This window comes from Canis lupus, chromosome 5, assembly GCF_011100685.1.
Source record: "Canis lupus familiaris isolate Mischka breed German Shepherd chromosome 5, alternate assembly UU_Cfam_GSD_1.0, whole genome shotgun sequence".
Classification (NCBI taxonomy): domain Eukaryota; kingdom Metazoa; phylum Chordata; class Mammalia; order Carnivora; family Canidae; genus Canis; species Canis lupus.
Genome location: NC_049226.1, coordinates 39,904,195 through 39,930,277, shown reverse-complemented (window position 1 = coordinate 39,930,277; position 26,083 = coordinate 39,904,195). Strand labels below are relative to the sequence as shown.

General features: G+C 40.5%; 2 protein-coding genes and 1 long non-coding RNA gene across 18 annotated transcripts in view; 1 reads left to right on the top strand and 2 right to left on the bottom strand.

The window, feature by feature from the left end:
• Positions 1–23,526, bottom strand: part of NCOR1 (nuclear receptor corepressor 1) — a 148,847-nt gene extending 125,321 nt beyond the window's left edge. For all 13 annotated transcript variants that reach the window (XM_038537000.1, XM_038537008.1, XM_038537003.1 and 10 more), the window contains exons 1-2: positions 23,361–23,526; positions 3,087–3,264 (exon numbers count right to left, since the gene is read on the bottom strand). In XM_038537000.1, coding sequence (XP_038392928.1) covers positions 3,087–3,194 — 108 coding nt within the window. In that variant the 5' untranslated portion in view covers positions 3,195–3,264; positions 23,361–23,526. The remainder of the gene's footprint in view (positions 1–3,086; positions 3,265–23,360) is intronic.
• A 386-nt stretch (positions 23,527–23,912) lies between these two features.
• The window catches only part of PIGL (phosphatidylinositol glycan anchor biosynthesis class L), an 85,597-nt gene continuing 83,426 nt past the window's right edge, over positions 23,913–26,083 (top strand). Inside the window, exons 1-2 of one of the 3 annotated variants that reach the window (XM_038537017.1) lie at positions 23,942–24,035; positions 24,130–24,932. In XM_038537017.1, the coding sequence (XP_038392945.1) occupies positions 24,695–24,932 (238 nt within the window). In that variant the 5' untranslated portion in view covers positions 23,942–24,035; positions 24,130–24,694. Of the gene's footprint in view, positions 24,933–26,083 lie in introns of all 3 variants that reach the window. The other 2 variants (XM_038537018.1, XM_038537016.1) reach the window with 2 other exon arrangements.
• LOC111095905 overlaps positions 24,344–26,083 on the bottom strand; it is a 36,513-nt gene continuing 34,773 nt past the window's right edge. For both annotated transcript variants that reach the window (XR_005359579.1, XR_005359580.1), the window contains exon 4: positions 24,344–25,397. This is a non-coding gene — a long non-coding RNA (uncharacterized LOC111095905). The remainder of the gene's footprint in view (positions 25,398–26,083) is intronic.

Here is a 26,083-nt window from a genome sequence, read left to right as displayed (position 1 = left end):
CTCTCTCAAATAAAATTTTAAAAAAAGAAAAAACCTTGTGAAATCTAAAAGCAACTAGAAGTAAGAAGGTTGCAGGATACAAGACCAATAGACATAGTAGCAATGAACTGAAAACTGAAATTTCAAAAGCAATACATTTATAATTGCATCAGAAATATGAAAATTGGGGTGCCTGGGTGACTCAGTTAAGTGTCTGCGTTTGGCTCAGGTCACGATCTCGGGGTCCTGGATCGAGCCCTGTGTGAGGCTCTCAGCTCTATGGGGACTCTGCTTCTCTCTCCCTCTGCTCCTCCCCCCATTCTTGCTTACTCCTCTTCTAACAAATAAAATCTTTAAAAATATATATAAAATATCTAGGAACAAATGTGAGAAAAGATGTAAATGACCTGAGCACTAAAAACTACAAAACATTACTGAGAAAAATTAATGAAGACCAAAATAAATGGAGAGTTACACTATGTTCATGGACCAGAAAAATCAAAGTTGTTAAGATGTCAATTCTCTCCCAAATTTATCCCTAGGCTCAATACAAATCCAATCAAAATCCCAGCAAAGGGCACCTGGGTGGTGCAGTCTGTTAAGCATCTGCCTCTTGGTTTTGACTCAGGTTGTGATCTCAGGGTCATGAGAATGAGCCCTGCAACAGGCTCTGTGCTGAGCAGAGTGTCTGCTTGTGATTCTCTCCCCTTTGAAATAAAAATAAATCTTTAAAAAAAAAAAAAAAGGCAAGTTGTTTTGTAGAAACAGAGAAGTTGATTTAAAATGTATGTAGAAATGTTAAACTAGAATATTCAAAACGATTCAGAAAAGAATCACACTACTGAATTTCAACTTATTATAAAGCTGTGTTAAGACAATATGAAGTGCTTTATTAAAAGACTACATGTCTGTTTACAAAGAAAATAACATAGATGTGAGGTAAAGATACAAAAAATACATCAATAGAACAGTATAGAGAAAACAGAAATAGACTTGCACATATATGGTCAACTGATTTTCATTGAAAAATTGCCAAAACAATTCAGCAGGGAAAGAAGAATCTTTTTAACAAATGGTTCCTACAACAATTGGATAGCCGTATGCAAAACAATAACCTCAACTATTACCCTCACATTATAAACAAAATTTAATTCAAAGTAAGTGATAAACATAAATGTAAAACCTAGAACTATAAAACTTAAAGAAGAAAACATAGGAGAAAGTCTTAGTGACCTGGAGTTTGGCAAAAACTTTTTTTTTTAATAGTGAAAGGGAATAAAGGGGAAAGGAGAAAAAATAAGTGGGAAATATCAGAAAAGGGAGACAGAACATGAAAGACTCCTAACTCTGGGAAACAAACTGGGGGTGGTGGAAGGCGAGGTGGGTGGGGGGTGGAGGTGACAGGGTGCCGGGCACTGAGGCGGGCACTTGACGGGATGAGCACTGGGTGTTATTCTGTATGTTGACAAATTGAACACCAATAAAAAATAAATTTATTAAAAAAAATTAAAAATAAAATAAATAAAAATAAAAACTTTTTTTTTTTAAGATTTTATTTATTTCATGAGGGAGACAGAGAGAGAGGCAGAGACAAAGGCAGAGGGAGAAGCATGCTCCCTCCAGGGAGCCTGATGCAAGACTTGATCCCAGGACCCCGGGATCACGATCTGAGCCAAAGGCAGACCCTCAACCACTGAGCCACCCAGACATCCCTGGCAAAAATTTCTTAAATATGACACAAAACGCAAGAAATATAAAGATAAAAATTAATAAACTAGACTTGACAAAAATTAAAAACACATGCTCTCCAATAATACAGTTAAAATAAAACAATACTTCTTTATAAAACCTAAGTAAAATAAACACACAGATACAGGTTTTTGAAATAATTTTATTTAGAATAACCAAAAACTGGAATAGGTAACTAGATAAATTGTGGTATATCCATACCCAACAATTAAAAGAAATTACTAAGATGTACCAGAACATGAATAAATCTCAAAAATATTATGGGAAGCAAAAGAAGCCACAAAAAAGTGTTCATATAAAACTCAAAACAAATATAATCTTTTATGACAAAAAGCAGAGCAGTGGTTTCCTGGGAGCTGAGGTTTGTGGAAAGTAGAGAAGACTGACCCGGATGGAGTACAAGGGATGGGGTGATAGAAATACTCTATATCGTCATTCTGGTGATGGTTTTATTGATGTATGAAACTGACAAAATGTACACACATAATAAAATTTTATTATATGTAAACTAAAAGTCTATAAAACAAAACAAACAAACAAAAAAGAAACAGCAACAAAACTCTAGGAAATCAGTATTCAGACAAGGAACATGGATGGAGAGAGGGCAACACAACCAAAATTCAATACCCAATTATGATAAAATTCAACAGGGGATCTAGCAATAGAAAGTAACTTCTTTAACTGAAAAAGGTCATCTATAAAAACATGCAACTAACATGGAACAAGGTAACAGTGTCCATTCTCACTCCATAATCAAGATCACACTCAAAGCAGTCTTCAGTAGTACTGAACTATATTCTGCTGGAAAATTTGCTTTCTTTTTCTTTAAGATCACCATTTTATCCATCCCTTCCCTTTTCTCTTCAAACCTCTTACACTCCTGTCTCCAGCTCGCTCTGAGCTAATCATAACTTCATCTCCTATTTTATTTTTCACAAGGTAAATCAGCATACAAACTCTTTCATCTGCCTGCCATCAACCTCTCAAAAAGGCACAGGCTCTATCCTGGCCATCACTCAAGAGAGACCAAGTTAACTGGCCAGCTTAATACTCAACCAGAACCTGGAGTAATAAACGTAAGTCTTAACCTAGAAACCCTAGACAACTGGTATTCTTCTATCAAAAACTCCTACAAACAAAACCAGACATGTTCACCCCCAGAAATCTGGCACAAAGCCATACTAAGACAAAGATAATTAATCCCCAACCTCCGGCTCCCATCTTTGAGAATGGTTCTTGCCATTTAAAATATATAGATATAACAATTACATTTGGTTTCTGACCAACAAATGTATTAAATAGGAAAGCAAAACACACACCAACACAACTTGTACAACTGCATAATATTTGTTCCTTACCTGCTGGTGACGCGTGCTGGGAAAGGTGTACTGAACAGAGTGGGGAGGATAACGACTTTGTTCTGTGCTGAATGCTCCTTGGTTGGGAGGATAACCTGAACTTGACATTATCAGTAAAGAAGTCCTCACCAGGCTGTGAGATCAAGTCCAACAAACAATCATGTTTCTAGGAAACCACCTAAACAGGATGGGGAAAAAATAGAAATGATAAGAACTAAAGCACCAGGTGTACTTCTAATAAATTATAACTATAGCTGCATAAATAAAACCACAATTACCAGTAAAAGCTTTCTCTCATGTATTTACTTAATAGAAGTTATTGAGGTTTGAAAAACATTAATGTGTCATTTCTTGTAGACTTCAAAAAGGTTCTTTAATATATCACAAACAACAATATCAGTAGTTATAGAAAGTAAAAAGAAGGATATAAAATCTCAGCATGGGACCTGGCACATGGCAAATGCTCAACAAACGTCCTTTTTTTTCTTTGGGTAAATGTCTGATAACCAAATGTTATATACTACAGAAACAAAAACCTACAGTTGTAAGTTTGGGGGTTCTAAACAAAAAGTCAATTGTTAAAAAGACTCAAGAATATTACAAGGTAAGCATTTGTGCAGAGGAAATAGTATCTTCATTAAAAAATTGTGCCCCCAAAATAACAGCCTAAAAAGACATTCAGGATGAGAAAGCACTCAAGGGGGAACAAAGTGAGCTTATTACTTCAAGGAAAACAACTGCCAGTATTTGTGGAAATTAGGATTTTGGAAAAACTTTTATCTGCTTGCATGAACTTGACAGCTTCCCCATATTTAAAGACTTTTCTGGCAAGACTGGTGGTGATACTAACAAGTGTGAGTTTCTGATATATTACATAATGAAATACGTCAACATTTGAAATATCTGTTTAATTCCGTAAACCAATATTTTCCAAATGACCAATACACAATGTTACAAAATCATTCATGAATGTAATATTTAAAGTACAAGACAATCCAATAAATGTTTAATGTGATAGAATATGAAAAGTTCATTGATCTGGTTTGAGATCCTACACAGAATGAATCTTTCAAAAATTGCTACTTGTCTAGTTTGGGTATGGTATCAAAGAATAACTACAATTATCTAAAAAGGCTATTAAAATACCCCCTCTCGGGATCCCTGGGTGGCGCAGCGGTTTGGCGCCTGCCTTTGGCCCAGGGCGTGATCCTGGAGACCCAGGATCGAATCCCACGTCGGGCTCCCGGTGCATGGAGCCTGCTTCTCCCTCTGCCTGTGTCTCTGCCTCTCTCTCTCTCTCTCTCTGTGACTATCATAAATAAATAAAATTAAAAAAAAAAAATACCCCCTCTCTTTTCCAAATACATATCTGCATGAGATCAGCTTTTCTTCATAAACTTCAATCAAAACAATATATTGCAAGACTGAATGCAAAAGCAGATTTGAGAATAAAGCTATCTGTAAGCCAGATATCAAAGAGGTTTGCAAAGATGTAAAACAATGGCACTCTCTCATGGTTTTGTTTTATTCCAGAAAAGTTACTTATAAAAATGTCACTTATATTAGCATAGTTTATATTATTTTTACATGACTTAGTATCTTTAAAATGTCCTTTGTAGTATCTAATATGGTAAATAACATATCTAACCCACATAAGCAAAAGCTCTTTGGAGTCTTAAATAATTTTAAGGGTATAAAGGATATTTTCTTATGATTTATTTATTTATTTGAGAGAGAAGGGGAGCAGGAGGAGGGGCAGAAGGAGAACAGGTACCCTGACATGGGGCTCCATCCCAAGACTCCGGGATCATGACCTGAGTTGAAGGCAGATATTTTAATGGACTGAGCCATGCAGGTGGCCCCTAAAGGATTCTTGAGACCCAAAAGTTTGATGACCACTGGCCTAGAGAATTAAATCACCTTTAGATCGACAATCATTAGTGACCTAGAGAGGCCAGTCACACCCAGGTCCATGCACACACTCCTGGAGAATCTGCCCCTAGTTAAGCTGAGGCTTTGATGCAATATTTACATCAAGTGAACTCCCCTGGTGCACAAGGGATGTACCACTTAGATCCCTCTCCAAGAATGTGGAATTGAGAACTGGCAGCTATAGAGAACTGAGTTGCAAAGCGGCCAGAGTAGGAGTCAAGGTGAGCCAAAGCATGTGCCAGAAAGATTACAGATCAAGTAGAGAATGCCAGTCTAGATACAGGCTAGAGTAGACTTGCAGAGACAAGTGGAGCCAAGAAACCTTGCAGGCCCCAGAGACACAGCAGCACCCGCCTTGGCTCCTTAGTCTTTGCTCCAGGGTCAGTTCCCATGAGAAGCTGCTATACTCCTTTCCTTGACCTTGGATACATAGTCTTACAGTAAATCCTCCTTTACTTAATATAGATGAGTAAGTTTTTATTTCTTAGAATCAGAGCTCAAGTTAAATCCTAAAATAACTATACAAACTTGGAAAAAAAACAAATGTCATGTCCATCGAGTAATGAATGGATAACCAAAATCAGGTATATCCATACAAGGGAAACTTATTCCACCAAAAAAAAAAATGAAGTACTGATACACAGTACAACTTAGACAAACTCTGAAAACATTATGCAAAAGTAAAAGAAGCCAATCATAAAAGTCCACACTTTGTATGATTCCTTTCATCTGAAAGCCCAGAATAGGCAAAGCTATAGGACAGAAAATAGATGAATGGCTGCTTAGGGATGGTAGGATGGGGATGGAGGAATAACAAGTAATGGGCAAGGTATATGGGGCTTCTTTTGTTTTTACTGCAGTAGAGTATACAGAAACTTTACCCTTTTAAGGGCATAACTGTGGGGCATCATTTATATTCACTTGTCATACAACTATCAGCACCATCCATCTTCAGAACTTGTTCATCTTCCCCAACTAGAATTCTATATCCATTTCACACTAACTGCTCATTCCCCCTCCCATCTGCCCCTGGCAACTACCATTCTACTTTCTGTCTCCACGAATTAGACGATGCTAGGAAACCTCATATAAGTGGAATTAAACAATATCTGTCCATCTGTGATTGGAAAATTTCACTTAGCACAATGTCCCCAAGGTTTATACAAGTGGCACCATATATCAAAATTATCTACCTTTTTAGGGGTGAATAATATTCCATTGTATTGGAGTTTCTTTTTGAGGTGATAAAAATGTTCTAAAATTGACTGTAATGATGTTTGCACATATCTCTAAATATACTAAAAACCACTGAATCGTGTACCTTAAATGGATGAATTGCATGATACGTGAATTGTATCTTAATAAACCTGTTTTTTAAAAATTACCAATCCAAAAACAAACAAAACTATACAAAGCAACCACAAGGTTTAAAAATGATTACTCAGGGGTGGCTGGTGGGATCAGTCAGAAGACCAAGTGATTCCTGATCTTTGAGTTTTGAGTTTGAGCCCCACATTAGGTATAGAGATTACAAAAAAAAAAAAATCAAATTTAAAGTTTAAATAAAAGTAAAAATGAGCCTGGTTACTTCCCCCGCTGGACTTGTCCCACCGTTTGGTCCGCGGGGCTGGCGCTTTCTGAGAAATGGGACGGGGGCAGGAGGAGCGGGCTTAAAAAAAAAAAAAAAAATGATTGTGTAGCAGTCCAAGTTATTAACATATGCCACATTCATGGATTCTAATACCCACATATGTCCATATCTTAATTACTCTAAAGTCAATATGTATCCTACAATCAATGGCATTTTATAGTGTAACTAGTAGCATTTTTTATTCTTAGTGATAAATAACATTATCTTAAAAGCAAAGACACCTTTTTGCTGAGATACAGTATTGGAGACTACATCCAATAAGTCTGGTTTCTACCTAAATTTTCCTACGGAGAGCTCACATTACAGAAATTACTATTGCTTTTTTTTCCCTTTAATTTGTTCCTGGACTCTTAAGGTAAAATTTTTTTAAAAACTGGGGCACTGGGGATCCCTGGGCGGCTCAGTGGTTTGGCGCCTGCCTTTGGCCCAGGGCGCATCCGGGAGTCCCGGGATCAAGTCCCACGTCGGGCTCCCTGCATGGAGCCTGCTTCTCCCTCTGCCTGTGTCTCTGCCTCTCTCTCTCTCTCTATGTCTATCATGAATAAATAAATAAAACCTTTAAAAAAAAAAAAAAGTGGGGCACCTGGGTGGCTCAGCTGGTTAAGCATCTTCCATCGGCCCAGGTCATGATCCCAGGGTCCTGGGATCAAGCCCCACATCAGGCTCCCTGCTCAGCAAAGAGTCTGCTTCTCCCTCCTCTGCCCTTTCCCCCTGCTTGGGATCTCTCTCTCTCACACACTTTCTTTCAAATAAATAAATAAAACCTTTTAAAAAAAATAATAAAGTAAGGACCTTAATATTCTCAAAGTGACAATATACCCTGAGATCCTTCAAAAGAACAGGTTAACATTTACAGTACTTTCATAAAGCCTAAAAGAAATATATATACAAACTAAGGACAGAAGACATCCTAAGCACAATTCCAAAAACATAAACAGTAAGACTGATATCTTGGACTTATAAAATATATATGTATATTTATTTTTCGGTACAGCAAAGATTCCTCAAAACAGCAAACTACATACTAGAAGAAATAGGGGCACTTGGGGTAGCTCAGTTGACAGAGCATGCAACTTTTGATCTCAGAGTCGTGAGTTCAAGCCCCACATAAATATGAAAAAAAATGACAGAAATATGGGATTAACAAAGGAAAGAAAATTAATGACATCAATTTCATCAGTAGTCACAGAAAAATAAAATCATTTTTCCCGAATTGGCAAAATATTAAAAATAATACCTAGTAATGGTGAAGGTTTGGAGGAAAAAAAAAAAACATTCTTTAAAAAATTTTATTTATTTGAAAGAGAGAGAGAGTGAAAGACAGTGAGAGCTAAAGAGAGCATGAGTAGGGAAGAGAGGGGAGAGGCAGGCTCCCCACTAAGCAGAGAGCCCAATGTGAGACTGGATCCCAGGACTCTGGGGTCATGACCTCAGCAGAAGACAGATGGTTAACTGACCAAGCCACCTGGGTGCTTCATGCTGCCATTCTTCTTTAGTGAGCAATCTGTACCCATTTTATATACACACCAATAGGGGATCCCTGGGTGGCACAGCGGTTTGGCACCTGCCTTTGGCGCAGGGCGCGATCCTGGAGACCCGGGATCGAGTCCCACATCGGGCTCCCGGTGCATGGAGCCTGCTTCTCCCTCTGCCTATGTCTCTGCCTCTCTCTCTGTGTGTGACTATCATAAATGAATTAAAAAAAAAATTATATACACACCAGTAGTCTGTAAAAGAGTGTTTTTTTTGGGGGGGGGGGGCACCTGGGTGAGGGCTCAATAGGTAGAGCATCTGTCTTCAGCTCAGGTCATGATCTCAGGATACAGCCCGGAGTCAGGCTCCCTGCTCAGCTGCTCACCTGCTCACCGGGGAGTCTGCTTCTCCCTCTCCCTCTACTCCGCCCCCTCTCCCAGCTCATGCTCTCTCTCAAATAAATAAAATCTTTAAGAAGAATGGCAATATACACCATGAGCCTTGAAAATACACATATCCTCTACCATAGCAATTCTACTTCTAGGAATTCATTTGATTATTCACTACAGAGATACCCAAAGATGAATGCCTGAGAACGTTCCTCAAGGAATTGTCCTAAACATCCAATACATTAGCTTAGAAAATAGTTTTTTAAAAGATTTAGCTAATGGGAAATTTTATGTAGAGTATATCACAGAAAGTCCACATATGTGAGAACATTTTGTCTTATAAATGTTATGTATATAACATTTCTATCCAATTTTTCAAGTGTGTCTATCATATCTTCACAAGATTTTAAAAACCAAAGGCAGAAATGTCATATATTCAACAAATATCTATTGAGGAGTACACTACTATGTGCCAGCATGGTTCTCCATCCTGGCATAGAACGGTGACTAAGATAGGCCATCTTATTGTGAAATGACATAGACAATAAATAATCACGAGATAGTATGATGAAGTGCTATAGACAAAACAGGACGGGACAGAAGGGATAAGGGAGACATTTCTGATGGGGTCATCAGAGAAAGCCAATCTCAGCTAGGATGACCCTATGCCCTGATTTCCTGAAACAGACCCAACTTACAGCTATTGGCCCAGTGCAATTATTAATTATGCTCCATTTCCTTCTCAAAACTGTCCCAGTTTGGGTATCAAATTATATTCTAAGATGACTTTTGAGACAAAGCTTGAAAGAGGAGAAGGAAGAGCTAGCTAGCCTGGAACGGATAAGAGCAATCCTTGGAGAGGAACCACAGAAGCCCTACTAAGGTAAACCAAAGAGGCCTAAGGAGAATGAGAGAGGGTGGTCAGGGTACAGACCAGAGGATGGGCAGGGGTAATCAGCCTGTGCATTTGCTGGTACATGTTTTAAAACTGAAATATATCTCCCTCTGTATTCTGAATTTTAATCCCTTTTCTACCTTTATGTCACAAATATTTTCTTCCAGAATTCATCGTTGGTTTCACATTTCTAAAGACCTTCTCTACCCCAAATTTAAAAAATATATTCTCGGGCAGCCCCGGTGGCACAGCGGTTTGGCACTGCCTGCAGCCTGGGGTGTGATCCTGGAGACCTGGGTTCGAGTTCCACATCGGTCTCCCTGCATGGAGCCTGCTTCTCCCTCTGCCTGTATCTCTGCCTCTGTGTGTGTGTGTGTCTATGAATAAATAAATAAAATCTTTAAAAAAATAAAAATTAAAAATTAAAAAATACATTCTCTACATTCCCCTCTTTCCTTCAAGGTGATTATATATAAATATATATATATATATATTTAGCTCTTTAATCACCTAAATTTCTTTTCTAAAAAATGGTAAGGTAGGGATCTAGTTGTATTTTCTTTACTAGTTAATAGTAAATTATCCCAACAAAACCCTTATTGAATATATCTATCTTTCCACGTTGATCTGAAATACCATCCTCATTACAACCCAGCAATTTTGACACATACTCTAAAGATAAACACACATCCTGTACTTACATACAAAAGGTATTTATTGCAGCAATGCAATATGCCGCACATTAAAACTACTTGGTCAGCTTTCCCCTCCTATAAACCTGCATGTGCTCCAGGTAGAAGGGGAAAAGCACTGACGTTCCTGGTGGTGATGGTATTTGTTTTTGAAAACAGGTATTATTTTGTATGATTTTAGAGCTTTTAAAAGTACCCACGGAATACAAAGAAAAAAGCTTCTCACCCTGGCTCCCCAGCTTCTACTCATTGTCCTTCCAGAAGGCAACCAAAATTACTAGTTTCTAAATATCCTTTAGAAATATCCTACACACACACACACACACACACACACAATTCCCCCGCTACACAAATGGTAGCATAGTAGATATATACTGTTCTATATAGCCTTTTATTATTTAATCTTTTTCAATCAATATACCAATCATTCTCATGAGGCCATAGTGCTTCTTCATTTTTTCTACTGCTGCAGAGTATTTCACATGAGTGTTCACAAATATTTTATAAATGTTTTCCAAGTAATTATACTCTGAACCCCTAAGAGATGTCTACAGGATCTGGGGTGCCTGCTGGCTCAGTCAATGCAGCATGCAACACTCGATCTCAGGATTTTAAGTTCGAACCCCACACTGGGTGCAGAGATTGCTTAAAAAAACTTAAGGAAAAAAAAAAGAAATGCTTACATGATCTATCTCTGAGGTCTCCTCCCAACTCAGACATCTTAAGTAAATAAAGCTATAAATGGAATGGAGAGGCAAAAGGAAAGATCTTAGCTCAAGGTCATCCAATTTTTTTCCAACACTGGTCTATATGAAGAGACATCCATGTAGTACTGGTGGTGTTTGTGTTTTTTTTAATTTTCAGCAATGATGAGTCCTGAGTTTAAAACCTATATTCAATTTCACTCAAATATGATTTGTCCGTGTTTCCCTCTTGCCAGGAATCCTTCATGATATCCTAGTTTTGTGATGTGATTTTAAGAAGTTTAACCTGAATATCACAAAAATAAAATAGAGTCAGGTATTATCAGCCCAATGCAGGTGGCAAAAAAATATCAGCAAAATCAGAGATTAGCCCTTGCTGGTATACAAATTTATGAATCAAAGCAGGCTCGACTCCTGGCCACAAGAGGGGCAGCTTGGACACTACTAGGACTTCCTCAAAACTTACTCATGACACACACAGTAATAGTTAAGAGCAATGGCTGTTTGTTTTTTACCAGATTCTTTCCTCAAACATCTTACGTGGAAGCCAAATGTATAAAATCCACAGAGGAGAAAAACTCCTCTTCAGTGAGAATGGGGACCCTCCCAAGCTACCTCTTTAGTACCCCCGAACCAAGTCCTGTCTTCTGCCCTCACTCTAGTCAGGGCTCACCAAGACAAAGGAATCCAGTTTCAAGTTAAGGCTGAAGGGGAAAAGGAAACCTTAAATGGCAGTTTCAAATTCTGAGTTCAGTCTTTAGCATGAAAACTCATCACCTCAGGTTAGTTACATTCTTCACTCATGAAATAGAAAAATCCCGTGAAATGTTTAAGAAACCCAGTTAAGGTTTTATGCACAACCCCTCCATGTCATAAACATGAATAACAGCATAATAGGATAAGAATATATTAAATGCCATTATTACACGTGAAAAGGGCACATTTCATCTGAACTTTTTTTTTCCTTTGAAGAGGGAGTGGGGAGGGGGAGAAAGATAGAGAGAATCTTAAGCAGGCTCCGTACTCAGTGCAGAAACCAATGTAGGGGGTCGATCCCACGACCCCTGAGATCGTGACCTAAACTGGAATCAAGAGTTGGATGCTTATCACACTAAGGCACCAATGCGCCCCACATTTCATCTGAATTTTATGAATAAACTTCAAACTAGCCTTCTATATTTTGTAAACAGGCAATAAAATACAGTAAAATGAAATTGGTCTACTTAAATTATGTTTTGAATCTTCCCATCTTAAAGTAAAAAAGACATCTATCAATTTACTCAACAGGAAACTCCACTTGCAACAACAAAATTTCCTATGTAATCCTCAAAAAAAAAAAAAAAAAAAAAAAAATCCAATCCCCTCTCACTAGGAACTCCTGGCTTTTGGCCTACAATCTTTGCATAACCAAAATGTACTTGGATAGGTTTTCAAGGTGGCCTAAGCTATCTTGGAAAAAATAGCTAAAAATATACTTCACTGTGTAGGGACTGCAAATGCCTCTTCAGATAAGCAAGAATGAATCCACCAAGGGTCACAACAGAGGGGAAGCCCATATTTTACCAAAGCAGAAAAAGGACCCTACAAAATACACAATTCAATTTTCTTTTAAATAATCAAAAAATAAAAACTTTTGATACAAAAGTATGGGATAGGAGAATGGCTTCTATGACACTGCAGATGACAAAATATTAGTTATTAAATGGAGACAAATCAGGTCACACTAATTCTCATAAAGCAGCGCTGTTCTAGTCCAAATCCAAAAGTATTTTAAACAAGGAGAGGCCTCAGACTCTCTAGACTGGCCATGACTTAAAGAAAGTGGACCTCTTGGGGTACCTAGGTGGCTCAGTGCGTTAAGCATCTGTCTTCGGCTCAGGTCACGATCGTGGGGTCCTGAGATCGAGCCCAAGTTCGGCTCCCTGCTCAAGCAGGGAGTGGGCTTCTCTCTCTCCCTCTCCCCCTCCCCCACTTTGTGTGTATGCACTCTCTCTATATAAAACTATATTAAATAAAATATTTTTAAAAAAAGAAAGCGGACCTCCTGAGCCCATCTCAGAGGCCAGTCTCCAGCAAAGACCCTAGAAATCACCTTAGTGGATTCCGCAGTTTTTAAGAAGTCAAAGAGGTGTTGAACTGGACTAGATTTCTCCTGTAAAATAAACTAAAGCATTCTTCCCTTAAACAAAGAAACAAACAAAGAGCTACTCTAGGGAGATGCCATTAACACGGCATTTATTTTACTTGGAGGCTCTTTCAACATTACTACATCTCACTTAGAAGGCAGATGAATGGGAACTAAAGAAAAAAGGCATTTCAGGTTCAACTATCCCACCTCCAATCAACTATGATATTGAAAGAAATACATTAAAGCCATAATTGTTTGATTAATCTAAGAATACTGACATTCAATAAACAACTCTTGAACTTAGAAAACAAAAAATGCTGCTTTCACTGTAGATGAAGTGAGAAACAAGTTTCCCAAGACAGCAGTAGCAGACAACAACACAACTGAGTGCTCTGTGGTACAGCTGCACTATACTGAACTAATTCTCTGGGCAATATTCACTCCAGCAACTAAAAGAAATGAATATATTTCAGAATTAATAGATAAGACAACACCTATGGGGAATAATTTTTAAAGTTACCATTTATCGAGCCTCTGTTATGTGATAGGCAGTATGGTCTGCAAGGAGCTCATCTAAAGCACTAGTTCCATTATCATCCCTAATGAAGGCTTTTGAGAGCTAAGTAACTTCCCCAAGGTAATTTTTTTTTTAAACTCAGAGACAGATCTCTTAGAGATCATATTGTGCTGCTTCCCTTTGACCCACTAACAGAGGTTGCTAAAGGTTATGAAGACTATTTCTAAGGCATATACCACAATAAGGTGGAAGAAAAGCAACTGACTTAACATTTATTGAATTCTATACAAAAAAGCCATCAGACGCACGTGAGGGCAGGGACCATCTCTGTTTTGCTCACAAGGCCTCCCAATCACCTAACAGTGCTTAGCTCCCAAAAACACCCATTCCAACAGCAAGTCCTATTCTTCTGGATGCCCATCCCAAGCTTCCCATGCTTCTCCATCTCCATTACCCCACACTCACCTCTTGCTACAAGAAACCTCTAACTGGACTTCCCATTTCAATACTTTTCTTTACTTAAAAAGTCATATGATCTTTTTAAGCCATAAATCAGAACATGTCACTCTTTAAGGTTAAGACACCCTGGGGGCTACCATGGACTTCAAATAAAATCCCAACGACTCACTCTGGCCCACAAGGCCCCACCTGATCTGGCCTGCTTCCTCTTCTGATTGCTCAGTAGGCCCCAGCAACATGAGCTTCCTTCCAGTCCCTTCATCCTGCGCCAAGACCTGCCTTGCCTCAGGCCTTTGTCCTTCTTTACTCTCCGCCTGGAATGCTCTTCCTGGCTCATTTAAGGGGCTGACTCCTCGTGTAACTTTTACCGTTTCAGTGCAAATGTCATCTCAGAAATGCCTTGTCCAACCACCCTAGGTGGGTTCCCATCAGTTACTCTTAACCACATAAACCTTTCTGTTCCTTTGTAAATTAATCATAACCTGAAATGGATTTTATTTCATTATACTGTCTTCCCCCACTAGAATATAAACTGATTCCCTACTGTATTTCTTGAACAAAAGAAGAAATGGATAGAACTTATTTGGAAAGTTTGAAGTACTGAAGAACATAAAAACGTCTATCTGAACAAAAAGAGAGGAAGTACTTAAAGTCAATCTTCCAAAATTAACCTATAAATTCAGTATTTCCAATCAATATTCAGCATTCCCCATAAAAATCTCAGCAAGATGTCTTACTGAGCTTCACAGAATAATGCTACAATTCAGCTAGGAGAATACATGGACCAGAATTGTCAAAGTCTGAAAAAAAAAGAGTAGTTAACAGGTAACTAACTCTATCAGCTTTAAAATTATAAAACACGGGTTCCTGGGTGGCACAGTTGGTTAAGCATCCAACTCTTGGTTTCAGCACAGATCATGGTGAAATCAAGCCCCCCATCAGTCTGCACATTCAGCTCTGCTTGGGAGTTCTCTCTTCCTCTTCTTCTGCTCACCATTGCCCCCCCCTCCCCCCCATGTGTGTCTATGCATGCCCATGTGCATGTATGTATACACACTCACTGAAATAAGTAAATCTTTTTTAAAAATAGTGAAATTATAAAACAACAGCAATTTAAAGGATATGAGATCAAAAACATAGTAAATTAGAATCAGTTCCAAACATAATTAGTAAGTGACAAAAGTTGCAAATCTAATCAGTGGGGCAAAAGATGAATTATTCACTAAGTGGTGCTCACAAAACTGGCTATCTGGGGGAGAAAATATGTACATATATATTTCCCCAAAATATATCTCTACTTCACTCCCCATACCAGAAATAAATTCCAGATGGATCAAAAAAATTTAGACGTGAAAAAATAGGAAAGAAAAGAAAAGAAAAAAAGAAAGAAAGAAAATAAATAAGTATTTGGTCGCCTGGCTCAGTCAGTTGGGCATCTGCCTTTGGCTCAGGTCATGGTCCCAGGGTTCTGGGATCAGGTCCTGCAGCAGGCTCCATGCTCAGCAGAGTCTGCTTTTCTGTCTCCCTCTGCCTCTCCCCTGCTTATTCTCTCTCTCAAATAAAATCTTTCTATTATTTTTTAAAGATTTTATTTATTTATTCATGAGAGAGACAGAGAAGTAGAGACATAAGCAGAGGGAGAAACAGGCTCCATGCAGGAAGCCTGATGTGGGACTCGATCCCAGGACTCCGGGATCACACCCTGAGCCAAAGGCAGACAGACGTTCAACTGCTAAGCCACTCAGGGGTCCCAAATAAAATCTTTTTTAAAAAATAAAGTATTCAATTAGAATCTGGGTACTTCTTTGTCTTAAAAATAAAAAGAGGTATATGGTCAAAAGTCTTCCTCTCATTTAAGTACACCTCAATCACTCAGTTCTTACAACAGCCAAAGTTACCAGTTCCTTGGATTTCATTTCAGAAATATCCTATAGCATACAAGTAAATATGTCAATATTCCTCTTCCTCTTAAAACAAGTAATAGCATGCTATACAGTAATATTCCTCACTTTATTTCAGTTTAATAGATGAGTGAATATTTTAAATTTTAGAGTAAGGACGTCTTTTCTAAGTAGAGCATGAAACCCAGAAGCCACATATAGACTACTAATGAAAACAGCTAACATTTATTATTTACTTACTACGTGTCAGCCACTGCACTACATGTTATTTTACATTATCTCCAATCTAAAAATAAGGAAACTAAAGCTTAGAGAGGTTAGGTAATGTGCCCAAGGTCACAAGACCCACAGAGCAGGGATGAATATATCTGACTGCATAGTAACACAAAAGAGGAGTACCTCACTCCTGTAAGTGTCCAACTCTTGATTTTGGCTCAGGTCATTGCCTCCAGGTTGTGAGACTGAGCTTCCGTTTGCTGAGCACTAAGCCTGCTTAAGATTCTCTCTCCTTCTCTCTGCCCCTCCCCCATGCATCTCTCTTTCTCTCTGCCTATAATTCACCCCGCTTGCGCTCTTTGTCAAATAAATAAAATCTTTTTAAAACACACACACCCACATTGGGCTCCCTGCATGGAGCCTGCTTCTCCCTCTGCCTGTGTCTCGGCCTCTCCCTCTTCTCTCTCTCACGAATAAATAAATAAAAATTTAAAAACAACAACAACAACAACCACACACACAAAAGAACAGCTGTGCGTGGGGGATGGGGAGTGTACAGGTGTGAAAACAGTGAATACCTTAATATATAAAGAGCTCTTCAGATCTGAAAAAAACCAAGAACTCCATAAAAAAAATGCCAAAAGCAGCAATTCATAAAAGAAATACAACTCCCCTCATAAAAAAATTCCATAAAGGCTAATTAGAATCACTTACCCCCCTACTTTTTATTGTCAAATGTTTTCATTTCTAACATCCAGTACTGGCCAGGGTTTGGGGCATACTGATACACTTGTTATCAATATCTTTCCAAACGTACACTATTCAGATAATAGCAACTCCACTTCTGGAATCTATCCTACAAAGCTGCTTGCACAAGTATACAAAATAAATACAAATAAATAATTCACCTCAGCTTTGTATTTCTGAAAAAACAAAACAACAAAAATCACTAGTAGCTGTAAATTATTTAAATCATGGTATTTTCATAAACAAAATACTATGTGGCCATTAGTGATAGAAGTAGCTCTAGGGATCCCTGGGTGGCGCAGCGGTTTGGCGCCTGCCTTTGGCCCAGGGCGCGATCCTGGAGACCCGGGATCGAATCCCACGTCGGGCTCCCGGTGTATGGAGCCTGCTTCTCCCTCTGCCTGTGTCTCTGCCTCTCTCTCTCTCTCTCTCTCTCTCTCTCTCTCTGTGAGACTATCATAAATAAATAAAAATTAAAAAAAAAAGAAGTAGCTCTAAATACACCAACATAGAAGAGTTGTACATAAAAGAACAATATGTTACAATCCTATAATACAGGAAATTACACACACCAAAAAAGATCTGAATATGCAACAAACACTTAGAAGATTATATCTAGGAAGTGGTACTTTCAATTTCTTTATATACTACTATATTGTACTTCTGTAAAACACATATTACTTATAATAGATGATAGACAAAGATTCTAAAATAACACATCCTCCTTCACTCAGTAAAATGGTTTTGTGTGAATATACAAAATTCTTTTCACCTTCTCCTCCTGCTCTGTTCAGTTCCCTCCTCCCCTGTCTCCCTCCCTTTTCCCCCCAACACATACACACCCACACACATAGAGTTAATGGACTATATACTCCCTACATCTGGTATATTTACACTGTGTATACTTTAGGCTGTAACTCCTAGAAAGCACAAGTTTTGGGTTAATTCCAAATACATAAAAGTTATTGTAATTCAAAACTGAATTAAAAGAACCTAATCAAAAGTAATACAAAGTTAAACTTCTTTGAACAGGAGCTCAAAGACACGATGATTACAATTTAAAACAAATATTCCAAGTTATTAAAATCTATACTCTATTGCCAGAGGAAATGGACTGCCTAAAACAGATTACTCTGACTCTAAACTATGACGACAAAAATGTCAGAGAGGAATCTGTCAGTTAAATACAAGTATGGGGGGGGGGGGGAGAGGTGAACTGTAACCAGAAAGGTGACCCTCAAAACAAAACGAAGTGTCAAATTTTCCTAGAAAAATGTACCCTAAACTTATTCTGGTTTGATATCAGTTTATTATATATAACCAAACCAAACCAAACCAAACCAAAATACCCAACCCAAGTGTTATTCCTCAGGTGACACTGGGAGGAGGGGAAGGGGGGGAGGGAATTAAAGTAATTTGGTCATCCTGACTTTTCCTTTGCTCTTGACTAAAGATTTAATTTCTGATGTAAAACTAATCAGTATTATTCTTTCAAAGGGAACTAACCCTTCAAAGGTATTCTTCAATAATCCTATAAACAAACTACCTCATATTCCTAATTCACAATTTTTTCCTGCCACTGAAACTACTCCAAAATCCCCTGTAATGTGTAATGTGCCCAAGGTCACAAGTCCCACAGAGTAGGGTTGAATATATATATTCTTGTTCTAACATTATCTGGAAATACAGTCAGATAAACCAATTCCATCTTTACTTTCTCATTCCCCCAAAATCTCATTAGGCTGACAAAAATATTTTCTTAAATGCTTTAATAACTGACAAATTATCAGTGTCTCACTGACAATGGTAAATTTCTGTTTTGAAATTAACATGAACTATTCATCAAGTTTCCAAAGGGTGTATCAACCAGCTTTTTCCAACATGGGCACCAAGTAATTCTAGCAGCTAGGTTTTTTATGCATTTGACAAGTTTCTATTACACACTTTCCTGGGTGCAGTGTTATTCTAGGAATATGAGCAGACATGAGATACAGACATGCCCACAACGGGCTTATGGTCTAGCGGAGATTAAATAGATATGTATATAAATAAATAAATGTGGTATTATAAGAGGCATAAGAAAATCATTAAGGACTCCCAAAGTGAGAAATATGTATCTCTGGAGAAGAGGGAATAGGAGGAAGACTTTCTAGCTAAAGTAGTATGTGACTAAACCCTCAAAAAATAGGGTTTAGATGTAGATTTCAGAAGAGTAAGGCACATTAAGCTAAATAGGCATATTATCTAACAGCCCAAATGGAATAAATATGACACACTCAGTACTCATGTAAGGATATCAGGTGAAAAGAACGATACGCTTCTTTCTTTAAAATAAATTTTATGGGTATGCCTGGGTGGCTCAGTGGTTGAGCATCAGCCTTTGGCTCAGGACCTGATCCTGGATTCCCAGGATCGAGTCCCACATTGGGTTTCTTGCATGGAACCTGCTTCTCCTCCCTCTGCCTGTGTCTCTGTCTCTCTCTGTCTCTCACGAATGAATAAATAAATAAATAAAGTCTTAAAAAATAAAAAATAAATAAATTTTATGGCATAAGTACATATAGAAAACTAATACATGTGTGCTTTTCAACACAGCATTAATACAGTTCATATTCATGCTATTTATCTAATCTTCTAACAAATGAAGTCTCTCATATACTTAAAAAAAAAAATCCAGAAGGTTGAAAGTAAATGAAGTAAGCAATAGCTAAATTATAAAATAACCTGTTTGGATCTCAGAGGTTCCTAACCATCAACTTAATACAATTTCTACTATTGTAATACTTCAATTCCATGAAATATCGCTAGGTCCAGACAACCTCAAAGACATTTTTGTTTAAGAAGATAATCATGATACATTAAGAATGAAGGAACCAGGGTGCCTGGGTGGCTCAGTCGGTTAAGCATCTGCTTTCAGCTCAGGTCATGATCACAGGGTCCTGGGATGGAGCTCCATTCTCCCTCTCCCTGCTGCTCCCCCTGCTTGCACTATCTCTGTCAAATAACTAAATAAAATATTTTTTAAAAGTAAGCAAATAATTCCCAGTGATCATGTAGATCAATACTAACTTTTTAAAACTATATTTTCATTGAAGAAATTTAAAGTTAAGGTAAATTCAATATCTAAGCTGAATAAGTAAACTCTCATTCCCCATCCACGCTGACTTTTGTTCTAATTGTCAATCATCACACTGAATCATCCCATGGATGAGATGGTGTAATGGAACGAGTCCTGCACTGGATATCAGAAGACTGGATTCCACCACTGCCCAACTGCAACAATTTAGGCAAATCGCTTCACATCTGTGACCCTCAGTCCATTCAGGAGTAAAACAAGACTAGATGATCTATGACTCTACATCCTATAATTCTATAAATTATTAGCATTTTATTTTAACCAATTAAGTTTAGTTTTTTGTTTTTGTTTTTTTTTTGGTTTTTGTTTTGTTTTGTTTTGTTTTTGAGATCACTTTTAAGTAAAAGCAGCAGAGCACATAAAGGAATCAAACTGAAGAACTCCACAGGAACATTAACACATTAACATGGCTTTGTATGGTCTCATTCTCAAATGCAAAGAGAACCAAAAAAAAAAAAAAAAAAAGTATGTTGTATCTGAAGACTATCCAAGTAATATTCTGACCACAGAAGCTTCTAGGGTAGAAAAAATGGTAGAAGAACAGTAAAAATGTTCAAGGAAAACAACCACCACAAGAATACGAAATAAAAAACAGATGCCCTACATACAGTTATTGCTACATGACAGAAGCTTTTCATAGCTTTTCAATACTCCTAAGAAGTCCTGACAGAAGAAATAAAATGTTTCCCTAACCATCAATCTAAATGTCCTTTTTGCATCCTCAAACCTGAAAAGGACAAAATATCAGGCTAGAGACTGACTTATTTGTGCACATAATTCATCTGCTCAACCTTATACCTTTACAGCCTTTAGTAATGTACCCTGAACATAAAAGGCACACAACACCAGGTAAACAAGTGAATGAACCACATATGAATCTCTAATCAACAAATAAGCCCACAGAAAATAAATTCTGGTCAAGCTTTATTACTTCTTTGCAATGTATTCCAGTAAAATGCAACATCTGAAGAGAAGAAAAGGAGTAACTAACCATGCTAGACCTCTCTGGTTCCCAGGTTATCAATATGAATTTGAAATTGCATTTAAGACAGATCACAAAATACCATTCAAACTGAATAATAAAAACAAACAAACAAACAAACAAAAAAAAACTGAGTAACAAATAGCCTGACATTTACTTACAGGAGTCTCTGGACTATTCAAAAGCCTTTGCTTCCTACTGCAGTAATGGCAAGAAAATCTACCCACTTCCCAAATTAAAAAAAAAAAAAAAAAGCTTATAAAAACTTAACTACATTTTCCTAGTTTTGGAACTGGCTTTTATTCAATTAAATTCAAAGAAACTTAAGTTATTTTCAAGCATTTTATTTTAAAAAATTATGTGGGTACAACGAATACTTAAGTTTTACTGTCTAATTAAATCCAACAAGACACTCAGTCAAAAATATATCTTCCTGAAAGGCCGTGGAGGGAATTACAGCTATACAGATATGCCATAACAGATAAGAGATCTATGCAGTTAAGTTGTAATGTGAATACATTTTTCTAATTAGAATACAATGTTTTTTCATTCAACAAACATCTGCAGTGTCAATACCCTACACAGAAAATAAAATCCTACAGTGCCTTATATGTAAAGATAAAATCTAAGAAGGGCCTATCCTGACCTCAAAAGGAGATAAAACTGGTAGGTAAATATCTAAATACAAGGTAGAAAGTGTGAATGCCATGGGAGATGTGCAGATAAGCACTTCAGGAGCGCAAAGGAAGTTGTTACTACCTCACAGAAACATAACCTTTTCAATCTGTTTAAAGCAATTTCATAACTATTAACTCTTTTAGGCTCACAGCAGCCAACCCTAGAAGAGTGGATGTTTTCCTACTATCACAGATGAGGAAACGAAGGCACAGAAAGGTTGATCCTGCTCCAAAATGTCACATAGTAAAAGGAAGAATCGGGACTCTTTGTATTGTATTTTCTGAGGCAGCAGTTCAACATATGGCAAGCCTTTTGTAAAAGGAAAGAGTATTTTGGTATTGCAAGTAGTCCCATCCTTATGTATGTATGTAAGTATATTATTTATATATACACGTGTGTTAACCTTGATTTCGGTGGACAGGTGTGCTTAAAGCAAGGCAAGGCAACTGTGTACTATAAATATTAAAATAAATAAATAAGCTTCCACCGGATTTAACAGAATGAGCGAATACAACCACTATATCTTCCTCCAACAACTTCTGTTTATTTCTTCCATAATCTTTGCCCACTTCTAAATAAGATTCTAAAATTTCTGTATCTGCTCCCGAGCCCAGGCCACTTGGCTCATCCAATACGTATCTTTATGAAAGGGTACATTAAGATATTTCTTTAACTATTAAAAATTAAACAATGGCAACGGCTCTTCAGTTATGCAAGGGACAAACACATGTGACCTATCAGCAGCAGCTATCGATCAAGATAACGTTGAACGAATGAATGAGTATTTGTAGGCATTTTAAAATCCCGGGCCTGTTGCTCTGGGGCTCAGCGTTCCGCCTCTCATCACTGCCTCACCAGGATACGCACAAGGAACGCAAATTCCAGTATTAATTAGGATATCATTAGGAAAGCAAATCTGAGGCAGGTGAATATACTAATCCCAAAGATTAGAATTACCTCTACCACTGCTCTCCAAGGTGAACTCCGTTGAAGTGGCACTCCTGACCACGCAACCAACATCAGTAAAAGAAAACTGACGCTTCCTGAGCAACCACTTTTCGCAAATATCACGCCTTCCCATCCGCACCTTCAATAACGACTACCTAACCCAGTTAAATCGAAGAATTCAGTCTCCTCTCCATGCACACCGGCTTCTCAATTCCAGTTTCTCAAGCCCCTCTTCTTCTTAGAGAGAGAGAGAGAGAGAATTCACCGACTTCGCACAGTAACCCGGCAATAATAAAAGGCAGAAGGTCCAGGGCTCCGATCTCTTGCCTTCTCCAGCACTCTGCCCACCCTTCGCCATTACACCCCGAAGTGGTGCGGCTGGAAGGTGAACTAGTTTGCTCTTCACGCACTTGTCCATCGCTGTCACCCTCCCTGAAGCCCGCGCACGCTCCCCAGACGGCCCCCCGCTCCGCCTCGGAGCCGGCCGAGGCCCGCCACCTGCGCCGGCCCCACCTGGGCTCCCCGGGCGGCCCGCACGCCCCCTCCTCACAGGACAGCCGACCGGCCGCAGCCCATTCTTCCTCCAAACTCCATAAGCCTCTTCCACTCGCCCAACCCCAGCTCCCCCGCCGCGCCCGACTCGCCCCCGGGCGGCCGAGGGCCAGAGGCCGGGCGGCTGCGGCGGGTCCCCACCCACCGGGCCCGCGACGCCCCTCGCCTGGCCGAGGAGCCGTTCCCCGCGGCCGGCGCCCCGCGGAGCCCTCGGAAGCCCCGGAGCGAGCGGGGGCCCGGAGGCCGGGGCTTGCGGGCGCCGGGGCCTACTCACCAGGAGCTGGCGGAGCGTGGGAGCCGGCGCGCCCCCGGGCCTGAGGAGCAGGACGCGGCCCCGGCGCGCGTCCCTACCCCGGGACCTCGCTCGGCGCGGCGAGCCGGGAGCTCACTCCAGCCGCCGCCGCCGCCGCCGCTGCTGCTTCGCCACCTTGGCCGCCATCTTGACTCAACCCCTCTCCCTCCCCCGCGGCTCCGGCGGCCGCCGCTGAGGCGGCTCCGGCGCCGGCTCCGCCTCCTTCCGGAGGGCTGGGAGACCGACTCCCTCCCCTGGCCGAGCGCCGCTCCTACCTCGGCCGCGCTTCCTGGGGCGCCCCGCGCTTCGTCCCCTCGGCGGTCCCTTGGGCCTGACGGCGGCGGTCCCCTCGAGCGGAGACGGGCCGGGGCCGCGCCGTGCCCGGCCGCACCCAGCGCGCTGCCATCGCGCACTCCGGCCGCGCCGCCCGCCGGCTCCCGCGCGCTCGGGGCCTCGCCCGGAGCGTGGGAAAGGCAGGGACCCGAGCCCCCCGCCCCACCTCCTCGGCGGCGGCCGCCTCCTCGGGCCCGGGCTGCGGGGACCGGGAAGTCAGGGCCCCCGGCGCTGCGAGCCCGCGGGGTGCACGGCCACCTCCCCACGACAGTTTCCAGGGCTGCGGCTGAAGCTCGCAGCGGGATCTGGCTGACCTATCGAGCGGTGCGGATTCGCCCATGAGGTCGCTCCCTAGTCTAAAGTCACCCGTCGGAGGAGCCTGTGAAGAGTCTCTCTCTCTCTCTCTCTTGCCCCCCAGCCTTCCTTTCTAGAGAAATCCTCGGCACCGCGTGCTTTTCCTTCAGAAGAGCCGCCACCCCACGTGCCAGAATCAAGAAGGAAAAACAAGAGTCGGTTCATCCGGACAAGAAGGGGCTGGCCATGTCCTGATGAGAAAGTCTCGGGTGTTCATAAATGAGTTACACAACGGTGAATTAAAGAGAGGAGGGAATTCAACACATAGGGAGGGCGGGTATTTTTCATTCGCTGTTTTATTTTGTTTTGTTTTAACCCGTGTTTTGTTTTAACCCATTGTAAGGACAAGGGTAAAAGCTGACGGCCAAAGGGTTCGTCTCAGAAATCGAGAAAGCAAAAAAAAAAAAAAAAAAAGACATCGTCGGTGCTGCTTAAAGTAGAGAGAACGAGATAAAGGAGGGTTGGGAGGTGTCCTTGTGGAACCACAACAGGAACCCAACGTCGGAAGCTTCTGGTGGGCAAAACGGACTCAACCTCGGAACGTAATTTCCGCGAGTGCAGTTTTCCCGCCGGAGCTTGGATGTGCGGCAGCCTTCCTCCTGCGCAGGCGCAGTGCCTCGGAGGCGAGGATGGAAGCCGCGGGCCTCCTGTGTTTGGCTGCGGCGGCGCTCCTGGCGTGGGGTTTCCTCCGGGTTTGGGACTCCCGGGAAAGAACGAAGAGTCAGGAGCAGGCTGGCGTCCTGGGGGATGGCAGCAGGACCTTGCTGGTGATCGCGCACCCGGACGATGAAGCCATGTTCTTTGCTCCCACGGTGCTGGGCTTGGCCCGCCTGGGGCATCGGCTGTCCTTGCTCTGCTTCTCTGCAGGTAGGAGGCTGTAGGCGGGGCGCGGGGAGCTGGGGCTTCGAGGGGTGTGTAGGTGCTCACCTAACTTAGTCGGCTTCTCCCCGAGGGGGAGCTAAGTGAATACAGCGAAGGTCTCTTCACGGAAGAGACCCCCCCGCCTGTGGGCCGGTGGCGGCCAGCTTCCCGGGTGGGTCTGGGGATGTGCCCGCTTGATGCTCTTCCCTGCCAGCAGGATTGAGGCGCACAAGACAACTGGCTCACGTTTTTGCATTTAATACTTCCACTTCCGCTGGGGATCTGCCACTCTACTCATTATTCTGTGGAGCTTTTTTAGACGCCAGAGGACCAAGAACAGGGATCTTCCTCTGGGACGCCACACCATCCAGGCTGTATCATGCCTGCTCAACCCTTAATATTTTACCACGAAAGGTAGCGCAGGACCTTCCTGCTGCTTTTCAACATCCCTTTGGTGCTAGGAAGATGCATCTGTCAAATTGAAGAGAGAGTCAGATCGTTAGAGGAGAAGATAATTTTATAGGTCATTTTAGAGTTCCATTCCACCGACTTTCAGTCCAGAGGCCTTTCAGAGAGTAAAGTCCTCCTTTATCTTACAGAAAAGGTGGACTGAGAAAACAGAAACTGACCACGATACGGGATTATGGTGATCATTGCACAGCTGTATAAATGTAATTGAACTGTACATAGACAGTGGGTGAATTTTTATAGTATGTAAAATTATACCTCAATAAAGCTATTTTTAACAAACTCCCATGACCTCTTCTCCCATTTGGTTGTGTGTCATTACAGTTCTTTTTCTACACTGATTTTTCTTTTTACAGAAATCCCATTTTATACAATTTTATATTTTTTCACAGAACATGAGTTTACGCTCATTTTGCCAGATATTTGGTTTTTATTATTTTTTTAAAGATTTATTTTTAGATTTGAGAGAGAGTACAATTTGGGAGAGATGGGGAGAGAGGGAGAGAGGGAGAGAGAGAGAGAGAGAGAGAGAGAGAGAGAAGTAGACTGCTGACTCAGCAGAGAGCCCTAGAGAAGGCTCCATCCCAGGACCCAGGATCATGACCCCAGCAAGGCAGACACTTAATCAACTGAGCCACCCAGGCGCCCCTACCTAATATTTATTAAAAATTTATGTGGACTGCGCACTA